The following is a 13,258-nucleotide window of genomic DNA, read 5'->3' as shown; positions in this document are numbered from 1 at the left end:
AGCCTAATTGAGTCTGTGATTTAGGGCTTTTCCTGGCAATGTGTGTTACAGGATCCTGACAGAGTGCATGAGACAGCAACATCTCTGTGAGTCTGAGGGACAAGTGTCTGTCTTGCCTCAATTCTGCCTTTTTCTGCTCAATGGTGTGTGTTTCTCTGCACAGGTGGCATGGAGTGTTTGGAAAGGGGACAGCCCAAGCCAACACAGGGAGAGGGAAGATGCAGACACTACAAGCATTGGATAAATGCCTGGGTACTGAGCTGTCAAAAGCTGAAGCATCTGTTGCTACTTGTTGGAGTCATGGGAACCCTGGGAATCCCTGTATGACGCCATTCCCAAGGCATTTGACGTGAGCTGGTGCAGTTTGTGGTGATGCTGTGCTGCGAGGCAGCAGCTGGAGGGTGCTGTTGCTGCAGGAGAGGCTCGTAGAAGAAGGATCATAGCAAAGTCCTGGCTCCTGGATGAGTCAGTCAGTCTTCAGGGAAATTTTCTGGCTGCTGCTTCGATGTATGCTGGCCTGGGATCTTGCAGATCATCCCCCTTTTGTAGGGGGACAATTGCTTTAATGGCACAGCCTTTGTTTCCTCAGTGCCTGTTGCTGAGAATAGCTGCTTTTGCTTCTCCTAAATACTCTCTTAGCCATTTTGGGTCACCATTTTAGCTTCCAGGTACATCTGGGTCTGTTTTTCAGTGTGAAGGAGCAGACACTGGATTTTACCCTCAAGTTATCCCTTGATAAGCTACTGGAGAAGGAAATGAGCCTATGATTATGGAGCTGTGCTGCAGGAGGATAGCTGAACAGTGATCTGGTGTGGTAGCACCACAGTTTTGCATTTGGCAGTAAAAATTTGAGCTAGCCACAGCCCAGACACGGTAGCACCTGGTTGATTCACTGCATGGTTATCTAAACACTGCCAAAGGCTCTCAGGAGGGTGCCTCACTCCCACCCATTCCTCATCCGTGACACATCCCGCAATTCTTGTAGAGTGGGAGCCCTTATTGCAGCTGTTCCCTTGGAGCTTACAGTAGGCAACTGGTGGCCACAGAGGTCTTGCTGGAGTTTTTCCTGCCTTCCAATGGGCAGGAGTTGTGCTAGAGAGTCCTGCTTCTCTTCTGAGACATGTGCTGTCTTCTCCCCAGCTTGTGCTTGTCTTTCTCTGTTTACATGGGGCTCTTACAAGCAGAGCTCCAGGTGAGTGCAGTCCATATTCAGTTCTCTCTCTAAACGTTGTCCTTCAGTAAGTTGTGTGGTTACAAAAAGGCCTTTTTGTTCTTTTCTTCCCTGCAGGGCTCACCTAAGCCCTAGGGAATATGGGCTCTGCTACTCTCCCTCAGACCCTGCCCTGCCTGAGGGAGCCGCTTGGGTCATGGCCTGTTCCCACTGCCTGCACACTTCAGGAGTATTCACAGTAGTTTTTAAGTGACTTCTGGTCCCCATGCAAGGCCCTGGGCCACGGCTTGCTGGAGCTCATTTTGGGAGAAATTGCTGTCTCTGAAAGTGCCCTGTTTGGGCTGTTTGGAGTTGGTGCAGACACACCCTAAGGGTAATGTGACTGCTTTGTGTTTGGATCAGGGAACAGAGCTGTCACCTTCCTCGGTGGGAATCCCCCCCTCTCTCTGGGGATGCTGCTCACAACAAATGCAGTTGAGGGCAAAGCATGGCTTCTCTATCCAGAGGTTCAGGCAGCAGCACTGCTTTGCTGCTGGGAGGACCTCAAAATGTCAAAAATGCAGCAGTCCCAATGATGCCTTAAGTTTCAGCTTTCATATTTTCAGATTCTGTGCTGCTTAAAGATGTAGTCCTGAGCCTCATATTAAGTCCTGGTGAGCTCTCTTCACAGAGTAGGGAGACAAAACCAATTCTTTCCTGCTGAGGACCAAGGACAACTTTCAGACCGAAAAGCACAAACAAGGGTGGGCTGGAGGGAGGAACAAGAAGGATGGGACCTCACAACCTGAAACTGGAATTGGACAATTCAACCTCAAGATGCAAATGGACCAAAATCTATAAAAATGTAAGACCTCGTGATGGGTCATCTATTTTGTGACCATTCTTAGTCCACCTTGGGTGTAGCCCTGGTCAGGCCCTGTCCTGCCTAAGGTGGATCCTGGAGGCCTTTCAATAAATCCCTACTTTATTCTCTAGCTCTGTCCAGTCTCTGTTCCAGGTCAGCTTTCCAAAGGCATCACCAAAACCCTAAACCCTCCACAAGGGCTCTGGAGGATGCTGCTTTTTGATACCCTTGGCTGACACAGGGATGAGAACAGTAGTTAGGCCAGACCACAAGATCTCTCTTGGAGCTCTCAGAGTGATTTCCAGATTTTTAAAGCAATTTTTTGCCCTAGATTTTTTTCAGTACGTATTTCTTGGTGGAAGTTGAAGGGTTTTTTATTAACTCAGCCTTAGATGGATTTTCCTAGTGTGGAAATTTTCAGTTGACTTTGTTGCACCAAAACCATGTAGGGAAAACAGCTGGAAGGAGTATCAGCACACTAATAACAGGTAGTAATGCCAGAAAATTCCCAACCACTAGGGCAGGTTTCAGGAGATAAATATGGGAGCATAGTGTCAGAAGGAATCATGAGATTTCAGGTGAGATTACAAGATTAAGCCTTTGGATAATGAAATACTTCAACTCTCTGGTCCTTTAAATATCTGTGGCAGGCTGGAAAACAAATGGATTTAGTACTTACCCCTGTTCAAAACTGACATTTTGAAGGATGATTTCAGTCATTTTTTTGTTCAACAGCAAATGATGAAATGTCTCAACATATATTTAAGAGCAGCTAATGATGAGAGGCTTTGAGCATTTTAATGGATTTCAATATCCTCTTGCCCTTAAATTTAATTGGTCAATTTTTCTTCAGCAAGAATAGGATCATTCACATTACTCAGTTGGGTAAGAAAGTGATGGCTAAGAGAAAAAGACAAAAAATAATTCAGAGTGCTGATACTGAGGCCATGTTTTATTTGCAGGATTTGCTGCTCACTTTAAATTCACAAATAGACAAGTTATTTTCCAAAACCATTTACTCCAAAAGTAGGCACAACCACATACTCTAAAACAGAAAGCATTTGTCATCACAACAGAAAAGATTTTATTTCCAGACACAGAAGTCCATGATAGCTTATGTGTAGTTGAAATGAGCAGCTACTACTGTTACTGTCACCTGCTTTGTCACAATTATCAGATAAGAAACATCCAAACTGGAGTTGCACTAAATCAGAACAGTAAAAGAAGCACTGCAGAATGGAAATGCAGAATTCAGAATTCATCTAGAGTTGTTGCCTCAGCAGACAATAAACTACTCAACCAGAGGCTGGCTTGCTGAAGCCTAAGCCTATCTTGCTCCCAGAAAGATGCATCATCTCAGGATATCCTTGGTATTTTGGCTTTGCTTATCCTTTATCATGAAGGTCCATGCAGACTTGGTAAGATGTCTGGTTGGATTTTTCCCATCACCATGCTGTAGTTTTGTATGGATCCTGCTGACAAGCAAGGTAAAGCACATGAAAATCCGTCTGAACATAAGAAACCATTTTTTCACTGTGTGAAACTGTTGAACACTGACACTGGTGATCCAGGCAGACTCAGCATTTCCTGGAGTCATTCAAAGCCTAGCTGGACACAATCCTGGCCAATGTGTGCTGAGGTATGGGCTAGACAATGTGAAGGTGTTATTCCCAACTCCTACAATTTTGTGATTGATTCTGTGATGAGCTCAGCATCTCAAGGCAGCAGAAGCTGGGCATAGGGTGCCTGGACATGAGGGAAGAGATCCTTTTTATATGTATCTGTGGTATTTTCAAATACATGACAGTCAGAATAACACTCTCCATAAAACTAAAGAGTGGAATATTGATAAAGCATTCTTAAACAAGGTGTAACAGGAAGAGACTTGAGGTTTCCACTTGACTGTGAAGCAGATTTTAGTTTTTGGAGCATGTGCCTTTCGTAAGAGCATGCTGTGCATGTTGTCCAATGACAAAAGAGAGCTGGTGGTCTGTAGACTTCAAGAAGCTTCATCAGAGGGGCAAACTGAGAGATTAAAGAGTGACAGGAAGCAAAATGGGCTTTTTTGGCATCCTTTCTTTTCTGAGCAGAAAGAAAAGGACACCAAATAGCTTAAAGGTACAAGTCATAAGCTCAAAGGAGTTAAGAGGCTTCTCTTAAGAAACAAAGAAGCATCACTGCTAGGATCAGTACTTAACTTTTCCATCACTGTAATATGCTCTAAGGCATTCACAGGCTCCTTCATTCTTATTAAACAACTCTGAAATGAGTGTCTACATCCCAAATTGACAGATGTGTGAACTGAAGCACAGCATCTGTTCTAGCTTGAGGATTATCCAGCAGTCCAGTGAGAAGAGTTGTGGTGGGAATGCAAAGTAGACTGCTTATCTGAGGGCTCTCACCAGAGGTGGGTATTCCCACAGACAAGGAAGAAGCTTCTGAGAAGGGGTTATTTCCTCTTTACCCCCTCTCCAAAAAAGGTGTGATTAGAACCTCAGAAAGTTTACTGTAGTTTTATGCAGTCTACTTCCTCTGTGACTGGCATTGCACTTGTTCTCAGGTCCAAATCCGTGCTAGATTTGCTTCCCTTGTAGGTTGACCTCCATCTGAGCAGCATGATCTTCTTGAAGTACTTCATGGTGTTGTTTTTCATGGTTACGAAGCACATGGTGTTTATCATGCTGTTACTCATGGCAATGCACTGCACTATGTAAAAGGCAGTAAGGTAATGCTTCTCTTTCACAAAGATGGTGGGGAAGAAGTCCCTGACAATGGAGAAGCCATAGAAAGGTGCCCAGCAGAGAACATAGGCAGTCAGGATGCACATTAGCACCAGAACAGTTTTCCTTCTGCACCGGAGCCTCTTTCTGATTTGTTCCGTCTGAAATCCAGGGACAGTTTTAAACCAAAGCTCCTGAGAGATCCTGGCGTAACACAAGGTCATGGTGATCACAGGTGCTACAAATTCAATGCCAAAGATGAAGAGGAAGTATGATTTGTAGTACATCTGCTGGTCGACGGACCAAATTTGGCCACAGAAAATTTTCTCCTGTTTTTTCACGATAAATAACACAGTTTCAGTGGCAAAGTATGCAGATGGAATAGCTACAAGTATGGAGACAATCCAGACCAAGGCAATGAGGAGGGTTGCTGTTTGGTAATTCATGCGTGGTTTCAGTGGGTGAACAATGGCCAGATACCTAGAACAGAAGAAATACATTCAAAATGAAGTCTGAAAACACACTTCAAAATACAGGCAAACAGAATTGGGCAGGAGGAAATTGCTGTCATTCCTGAGGGGAGAGCCTGAACATGTTTGTCTGTAAGGACATAATCATCTGTAAGAACATTTTGTGAAATAGCAGCCCGGAGCTGAGTTACAATTGTGTATTACAACTTCTCCTTTTAAACAGGAGCAAGAGTTTGAAAAATGCAGTATTACACATCTAATCAGGGCCAGGGAAGAAAAGACAAACATTTAGAATCAGGAAAATGTTTTCCCTAGGCAGAGAGCTACTTAAATAGTTCTTTTTACAAAGAAGTGAAATATACATCACAGTGTTTTTCTTATTTCTGTGGTTATTCTGTGGGGTGCAAAGACCTGAAGGCAACGCTAATGTATAGTTACAGATGAACATGATTTTAAGCCAGTAACAGAATGTGTATCTATTTTATAGATACACACTAGAGGAGCGTGTATCTATTTTCTGCCCATGCAAACCTTTTTTTGTGTGTGTTCTGGAGGTGACTATTGTTTATTCATCTTAAATACACAGTATTAAGTAATATGGCAAAGCAGAAAATTTGAATTAGGTATTTGCACTGCTTAGGACTGTAAAGCTGCAAGGTTGTGGTATTCCTGCTAGGAAGAGATTTTTATCAGAGGTCCCAGTACACGCGTATTTAACCCGAAGTATTGTTTCAAAAAGTGGAATTTCTCATTCCTTTGGAGTCTATTCCATCCGTGTATATTCAATACATAGCGTATCTCATATCAATGAGATATATTCAGTCTAAGGTAAAGTAGGAAGTCAGCAGCACTTTTCATCAGCCAGATCTTGGAAGCAGATAAATTGTTCATGGCTCTTAATAGTGCAGGGTAAATGTCAGAGGACAGCAGAATGAGTCAGCCTCATTGTGGAGCAGATAGGTTAACATTTTATGTTGTGGCATAATGTCTGTGTATATATTCATAAATGTGCATATCTGCCCAGCAGAACGTTTGGCTGGATGGGATCAATCTGTCCAACAGAGTCAGGATGGAGCTTTAGTGGTGGATTTCCTGATTGTCACTGCTTACCACACTTGGGCTGTTACTCTGGAGTGGTCCTGCAGCTCATGAACTGAATTCAGATGAAACTGGTCCTGTAAGATATGCTCCAAAAGTGTACACAAAACACACCAAGTACCCATGGGTGTTTGGTCCAGGGTACCCAGCTAAATATTTACAGTATGGACATTGGACCCTTATCATGTGCTCTTCCTCTTCAGATGATGTATTTTTTCTAGTGTAGGTGTGGCCTTGAAAATGTAAAATTTGTATTTTTTACACGTGAATAGATATGGAGGAGGAAGAAAGAGAGCCCTCCCTAGAGGAAATCCTTGGTGGGACAGACTTACTTGCTTTACACTGTTGATTCCTTTTAAATGATCTAAACATGAGAAGATTTTTGTTAGGAGACTGTTCTTTTGAGAGACAGAACTCAACAATCCACATGACATAACTAACATGGAATACATGATTGCTCAACAATGAGGTTTCTCTCTGTTTACCAAGTCAAAAGCTTGCAAAAAAAAAAAAAAAAAAAAAAAAAAAAAAGGCAATTAAACCAAAACAGTGTGTTCTTACAACAAGCTTCAGTGATTAATCTTTGCCACCCTTGTTTTTAAAGATGTGTGGGAAAATATGCTATAAATCTGCTTTCTTAGCAGACATAAGGGCACCATGACCTGTGTTACTTCATCAAACTGGGATGCACTAGCAGAGCTTTCCGAGAAAACCTTGTAAGAAACTGAAAAACTGATAGAAAATGGTAATGCATACATGGTAGTGTTTAAAAGCTTCACCCCAAGTCCTCAGCTGCTGTTGGAAGGATATTCTGTTAGATGCTTGTTAAGGATTTGTTTTGTAGGAGCTGATTGTCCCCTTGCCCACACCAGGCAAAACATCTCTGAACTTCTGCAGAGCCTTTTCACAGACGTCAGCTGACGTCAGGAACAGCTGAATCAGCCACACGTGAGCTGTATCTGTACAGCTTTCAGCAGGGTTAACCACTCTTGAGCTGACTTCTGCATCATGGACTGAAAACTGTGCAACACTGTACTCAAGTACATGGGAGAAATTGGGGGGAAAGAAGATGAAGAAGGGCTGGGAATCACATATGTATGTGCAAAAGGTCTACAGGGATGTGTATTGTGTTTATATATGAAAGAGGTCTTGTGAGGATGGCCTTTCTGTTTACTGAGCAGGTCTCTGGCTTTTTGTGAGTCAGTCATGTCAGACTTATGTCAGCACAAGGCTGATCCTAGGTGCCTCAGTCTGACAAGAGTTCATGGTGCTGGAGGCTGAGAGAAAGGTCTTGAGAAAGGATACAATTAAATTAAATTGTTAAAATTCCTGGAGTGAAAAAGGCAAGCAGCCTCTCAGGACTGCCGCACAACTGGAAAAAAAATTCTTCACTGAAAGAGTGGTTGGGCATCAAAACAAGCTGCCTAGGGAATAGTTCACAAAAAAAATGTGGAAGTGACACTTGAGATTTAGAACCTCACAAGCTGTGGCCACATCTTTGTGGCAGTGGGTAGCATCCCACTTACCTGTCAACAGCTATAGCCAGGAGAGCATTGGTTGAGACATAGAGGGAGACAGTTCTCAGGTAGTTGACAGAGGCACAGAGGACGTGGCCGTGCTCCCAGGACAGCTGCTGCACCACGTAATAATCCATCTCGAAGGGGCAGCACACGATGGCCACGATGAAGTCCGAGATGGCCAGGTTGGCGATCAGCAGGTTGGTGAGGTTCCTCAGCTTCTTGTAGCGGGCCAGGGCGGCGATGAAGATGAAGTTTCCAATGCCACAGACCAGCATGATGCCCACCAGAGCGACCCCGACCACAATCCTGGCCATGAAGAAGGTGCGGGTTTTGGTCAGGTCATCTTCACTGTCCAGGGGCAGGTCATAATCGCCGTAAGTGAAATTGAAAGGGAAAGAGGAGTTTCGCAAGGAGGTGAAATCCCCGTTGTGGATGTTGTAGATTGCAGCAAAGTCGAGATGGGTGGTGGTGTCTAGGTTGTGTTCAGCTTGCTCCATATCTGTGTTCTTTTGGCTGACCCTGAGTGTTGTGCTAGCCAAGAGTGGCAGGCGAGAGACCTCACTCAAAGCTTCCTTTTGAGCAGTGAGTAATCTTGTCTTTGTCCCCAGAAGTTTATAGAACAACAGCCTCAGTCATCTTCTTCTGTGGAAACAAAAAGAGGAAAATGTTTTCTGAAAGGAAATGACAGCAAGAGTACTTATCTTGAAGGAAAGCAATAGCCACCTTATTGCCCCACACATCTGTTGCTGCATGTGTACAGAAGGGAGAAATACCCTGTGAAGGGATGCTTCGAGTTGCTTTATGCACTGTTTGTTACAGCAGCAGTTTTATTTACCAACAGTGAAATTTTCATCAGGCAGTGAAATGACAGTATAGGGGGAATGTAAAATCTGGTTTAAACCTTCACCGGCCCGCAAGCTCATGGTGCTGTCATCGTTGTGCAAGGTAAAAGGCACTAAAATGACAACCCAGTGTGCTGGAAAGCATTTGATGTGCCTTTTGGACAAAGTTTATGCTATATTCTGGTTGTTTTAGAGTGATGTGGTGGAGGAGAACAAAAGGAGAACTGATGGCCTTGCTTCTAAATACATTTCTTAATTAAGTAAGAGTTGCAAAGACCCAAGAAAATACTAAATCCAGCACTTCTCTTTTGGCAGCCATTAATTGAGGACAGGACAAAATTTTCTGCCAGCATAATCCGTTATCACTTCTGTCAAACACATGAAGCTCTGCCAATTTGCAGAGACAAGAATTTTGTCCCGTGAACCAGCTTGTAGAGTTTAGCTGTGAAGGCAAATCTGCCATTCACAGGGAAAGTGTTTCCACAGAGAGTGAAAGGTGAAAGGAAAAATCATCTGTAAGAAAGACAGAGTGCTTTGCATTTTTGATGCTGGAGAGGAGCAGGCTTCTCTCAATAATACCAAATATTAAAAAAATTATTATTTTCTTCCCATGCAGAGAGGGAAAAAACATCTCATCTACTCCTTATTTTTGCCTCTCATTGTATCAAAATGCTGAGAGGGCATCTTCTTGCATCTTGCCATGGTCCATCTAGGAATCTTCACACCAGGATCCTGGCTGTCAGGACAGTTTCACCTCATCCCAACAGAGGATTTTTAGGGAGCATTACTGCTTTTTCTGCCCTCAAGCAGTAAGTCCTCAGGGTGTCAAAGCCACTGAACAATAGCAGTTGTGGCTACAAAAGATAATCTGCACAGTGGAGTGTTGCTCCCTTCTTTCCCTGGAACCACCCTCAGACCCTGATGTTCTGACACTTAACAAATATCTGTCAGAAACTCTCTTTTACAACTTTGGCCACCACGTTGTTTTTCAAACTGAGCATTGCAGAACAGAATAACAGAATGCCAAAGGCTGAAACGAAACAGTTCTGACAAGGACTGCTTCAGGAGACATCTCCACAGCTGTCTGGAAAGGTAAACATTCATTTAAGAGAAGTGCTAAATAAACACTTGGATGCAAAATCTGTTGGCCAAAGCAAGAGGGAGTATCTGTGTTAGATTTCACTGCTAAATACCAAAAGAGCTATAAAATAAATACAGACAACACAACCATCTACAAAACTGACATAACACTATCAGCAAAGAGTACCTGCAGTTGTGCTCATCTTCCTGGAGGTCTCAGTCACCCTGTGGAGAGCTGCCAGGTTTCTCCTCTGCAGGTGCTGCTGTTACTGGAGGAAAGAAAGGATCACTGAAAGTAGCCCAAGGACTCGACTGAGTGCTCTTTCTCTCCCATTCATGTTAGCCCTGTGCTCAGGGGAGGGTGGCTCCTCTGCCTCTGTGCCTGCATCTAAAGCCTTTGCTCAGTGGGAGGCACCTTGAAGCTGTCCATGCATTTCTGATTTTAAAGAGGCAGCACGGTCTGGAGACAATAGAGTACAGCCCTTTTGGGGTTCCTCTGCCTTAAACCCCCCAAATGCATGGAATTGGCAGAGTGGCTTTGTTAGCAAGCCTGAGCATGGAACATTCAAATTCCCAGTCTGCCCTTGCTCTTTGGGTTTTGCCTGTGCAGGGCAGCAGCAGCCTGCACCTGATGTGCCACAGAAGCAAAATACAAACCTCCCACTGGAAAGGAGGGGGAGGAAGGAGGATGATTTGCTTTCCCAGGAACCTTTCTCTGTGTGTCTCTCTCTGGCTATTGTCTTTAGGATGCAGCTGCAGTAGCTCCAGCAGGAGGGACACACAGTGAATAGCCGTAAATCAGAGGACCCCTGACAGCTTTCCTTGCCCTCTCAGGGAGCTACTCAGAGCAGAATAGTGGCAGTGAATCCTTAAAGACTTGGTGTCCTTTGCTAATGCTGCCTCCTCACTGCTCTGAAGCACTCACATCTTTCTTTCCAGTTCTCCAGAAGGAAAGGAAATGTATGGTACATCACCTTTCTTCTTCACCTCCAGACTTAATCACTTAGGCTGACACTTTCCAAGATGCATAGTGGGGCACGTTACATAGTCCCCAGCAGATGAGACCATCAGAGGCTGTCAAAAGTCATGAAGAGTGTAGGAGGTTTGCAGAAAACTTAGACTGTGTGTCTGTGATGTACCTTCACAAGGCTGGGCTCTGGTGAGCTAGTGGGCACTTAGCTCTGAAAAAAGAAGGCAAGGAAAGAAACCTGTGAATGTAAAATATGTCTGGAGTAAAAGAGCCACTACTGAGGTATTCCTTCCAGAAAACTTGAAGAAGAACAGAAAGTCCCCAATGTCTGCAGACAGCAGAGATCATTACAATTTCACAGCAAATACTTTGCTTGGCTTTGTTTTGAACAGCCAGTCTAAAAATTCAAAAATACACTATGGGATTTTTAATCTCCTGAAAGGGTGCAACCAGATGAACAATGAGAAAATCAGATCCAGTCCACCTGTTAAACTCTGTCAAAAAATGTAAATACAGTAAGTATGGGGAGAGAGGCGAAGGAAACTGTATACATCCAAGCCATGTTAAAACAATCCCCAAAATGGGCCACATAAACCTTAAATGCCCCTGAAGAAAAGCTGATCCACTAAAGGGAGCTTTGCATTCAGAATGTTCATGATCTCTTTAAGACTTTGTTCAGCTGTCTCACTTGAAGTTCTCTAGTGAGCTAATCAAGCAATATGATATCCAGATATTTATATTCCTTTAGGCCAAAACCTCATCTGCTGCAGAACTGTCTCTCCTCATTGGCTCAAGGCAAGCTGGCATCAGAACCTTGATAACTCCAGATGTGCACTGCCTGCTCAGTACAGAGCTTCTGTACAGCAGCAGCTCATCTCCTGTGCTCCAAGGAATTGTGCTCTGTGTGCCAGGCTGCTTCTCAGAACACACCAGGAGTGCTGTGAAACAATGTGATTTACATGAGCTGTGCAAGGCAGTGCTCTGTGGCTGCTGACTGGGAGTCACTGAACAGAGAATAAAACCAGTGGCGCTGGGGACTGTCCTTGGGCAGAGTGGAAGTTCAGGGGTGTGTCTGGAGCCTCAGTGACTGTCCCTGTACCCTGCCCCACTGCAGCAAGGGCTGGTGTGGCAGTCCAAGAGCTCTAAAGCCATGGGGTGTAGTAAAACATCCCCCACCCCCGAGTGGGCATCTCTGTATAAGGAAAGAGTTTCAGTTTACTTTTAGAACGTTTTAGGATATTTTACTAGAAAGTTCTGTGCCCTTCTCATTGTAATTGTCTCAGTACCAAGAGAGAAGAGCCTGTTGGACTTCTTGTCACTGTTCTTCAAATCCTGTACCTCTCCCTATTGGCAGCAGGCCACATTGTCCCTCCTAAAACATTAGATGTTTAGGAAGAAGCACAAAGGGGATTTTTAGAGTTTCTAGCAGGGTGTCAGAGGTTTCTCAGACACCTGTGCACAGCTTTTCTTTTGTTTTCTGTAACTTTTGTTATTTTTCATTTATCAAACCTTTTACTTTACAAAACACCTCTGAAGAGCAGTCTCGCCAAGATTATTTTGAGCCAATCTGCAAGGGCTGGACCCTCAGACGCTGATACATTTACACCTGGCTCATAACACTGGCCATGTGTTAAACTGTATCAGTGGGATATATGTAGCAAGTGTATGCACTGATTCCGGTGTAGGATTTCTGCACAGGACAGGGTTTCTCCTTAATAACACTAATTAGTGATTCCCCAGTGGTGTCACAACATGCAGCACAGCATCACGAGGCATTTCCTGAGACCATTGTGACCAGTGTGTGACAACTTCAGGCTGAGAAAGAAAAGTTGCTACTGAAAACTATCATGGGAAATACTGTGCTGTTTTTTGGCAGCAGGGGGGCCACAGAGGTGGCTCCTGTGAGGAGCTGCTGGAAGCTTCCACCGTGTCCAGCAGAGCCAATCCCTGGTGATCCATCCCTGAAGATGGACATGCTGCTGGCCAAGGCTGGGACAGTGAGAGATTATGGTAATCTGTGATAACATATTTAAGAAGAAAATCAAAACAACAGGGGACACAGTTTTGTTTATTTTCTTGACAGAGAAGAGGAGGAGGTGAGAACATGTGAAAGAAACAACATGGAGACACCAAGGTCAATGCAGAAGGAGGGGGAGGAGATGATCCAGGTGCTGGAGCCGAGATTCCTCTGCAGGCTGTGGTGAGATCATGGTGAAGCCCCTGCAGCCCTTGGAGATCCACAGGGATGCAGAGATCCACCCACAGCCCATGGAGTTCCATGGGGGATGCAGAGATATACCCGTAGCCCATGGAGATCCACAGGGATGCAGAGATCCACCCACAGCCCATGGAGATCCATGGGGGATGCAGAGATCCACCCACAGCCCATGGGGATCCACAGGGATGCAGAGATCCACCCACAGCCCATGGAGATCCATGGGGGATGCAGAGATCCACCCACAGCCTGTGGGGATCCATGGGGGATGCAGAGATCCACCCACAGCCCCTGGGGATCCGTGGGGGATGCAGAGATCCATGCACAG

At 44.5% G+C, this 13,258-nt stretch overlaps 1 protein-coding gene across 1 annotated transcript; it reads right to left on the bottom strand.

The window, feature by feature from the left end:
* Positions 1-3,046: 3,046 nt before the first annotated feature.
* PROKR1 (prokineticin receptor 1) lies at positions 3,047-10,085 on the bottom strand. The gene is made up of 3 exons (XM_083858325.1): positions 9,933-10,085; positions 7,830-8,465; positions 3,047-5,215 (listed from the first exon to the last, which is right to left on the bottom strand). The coding sequence occupies exons 2-3, from the start codon at positions 8,318-8,320 to the stop codon at positions 4,519-4,521; spliced, it is 1,188 nt and encodes a 395-aa protein (XP_083714451.1). The 5' UTR covers positions 8,321-8,465; positions 9,933-10,085; the 3' UTR covers positions 3,047-4,518.
* Between the last annotated feature and the right edge of the window lie 3,173 nt (positions 10,086-13,258).

Source organism: Zosterops lateralis (genome assembly GCF_965231275.1).
Source record: "Zosterops lateralis genome assembly, chromosome: 3".
Classification (NCBI taxonomy): Eukaryota; Metazoa; Chordata; class Aves; order Passeriformes; family Zosteropidae; genus Zosterops; species Zosterops lateralis.
Note: the sequence above shows the minus strand (reverse complement) of the source record. Positions and strands in the feature narration are given on the sequence as shown.

Excerpts from the sequence above, each read along its gene's own strand:
- PROKR1 (XM_083858325.1), bottom strand. The coding sequence starts at position 8,320 with ATGGAGCAAGCTGAACACAACCTAGACACCACCACCCATCTCGACTTT. Across the intron at positions 5,216-7,829 it reads CTGGCTATAGCTGTTGACAG|GTATCTGGCCATTGTTCACC; the intron begins GTAAGTGGGATG and ends CTTCTGTTCTAG.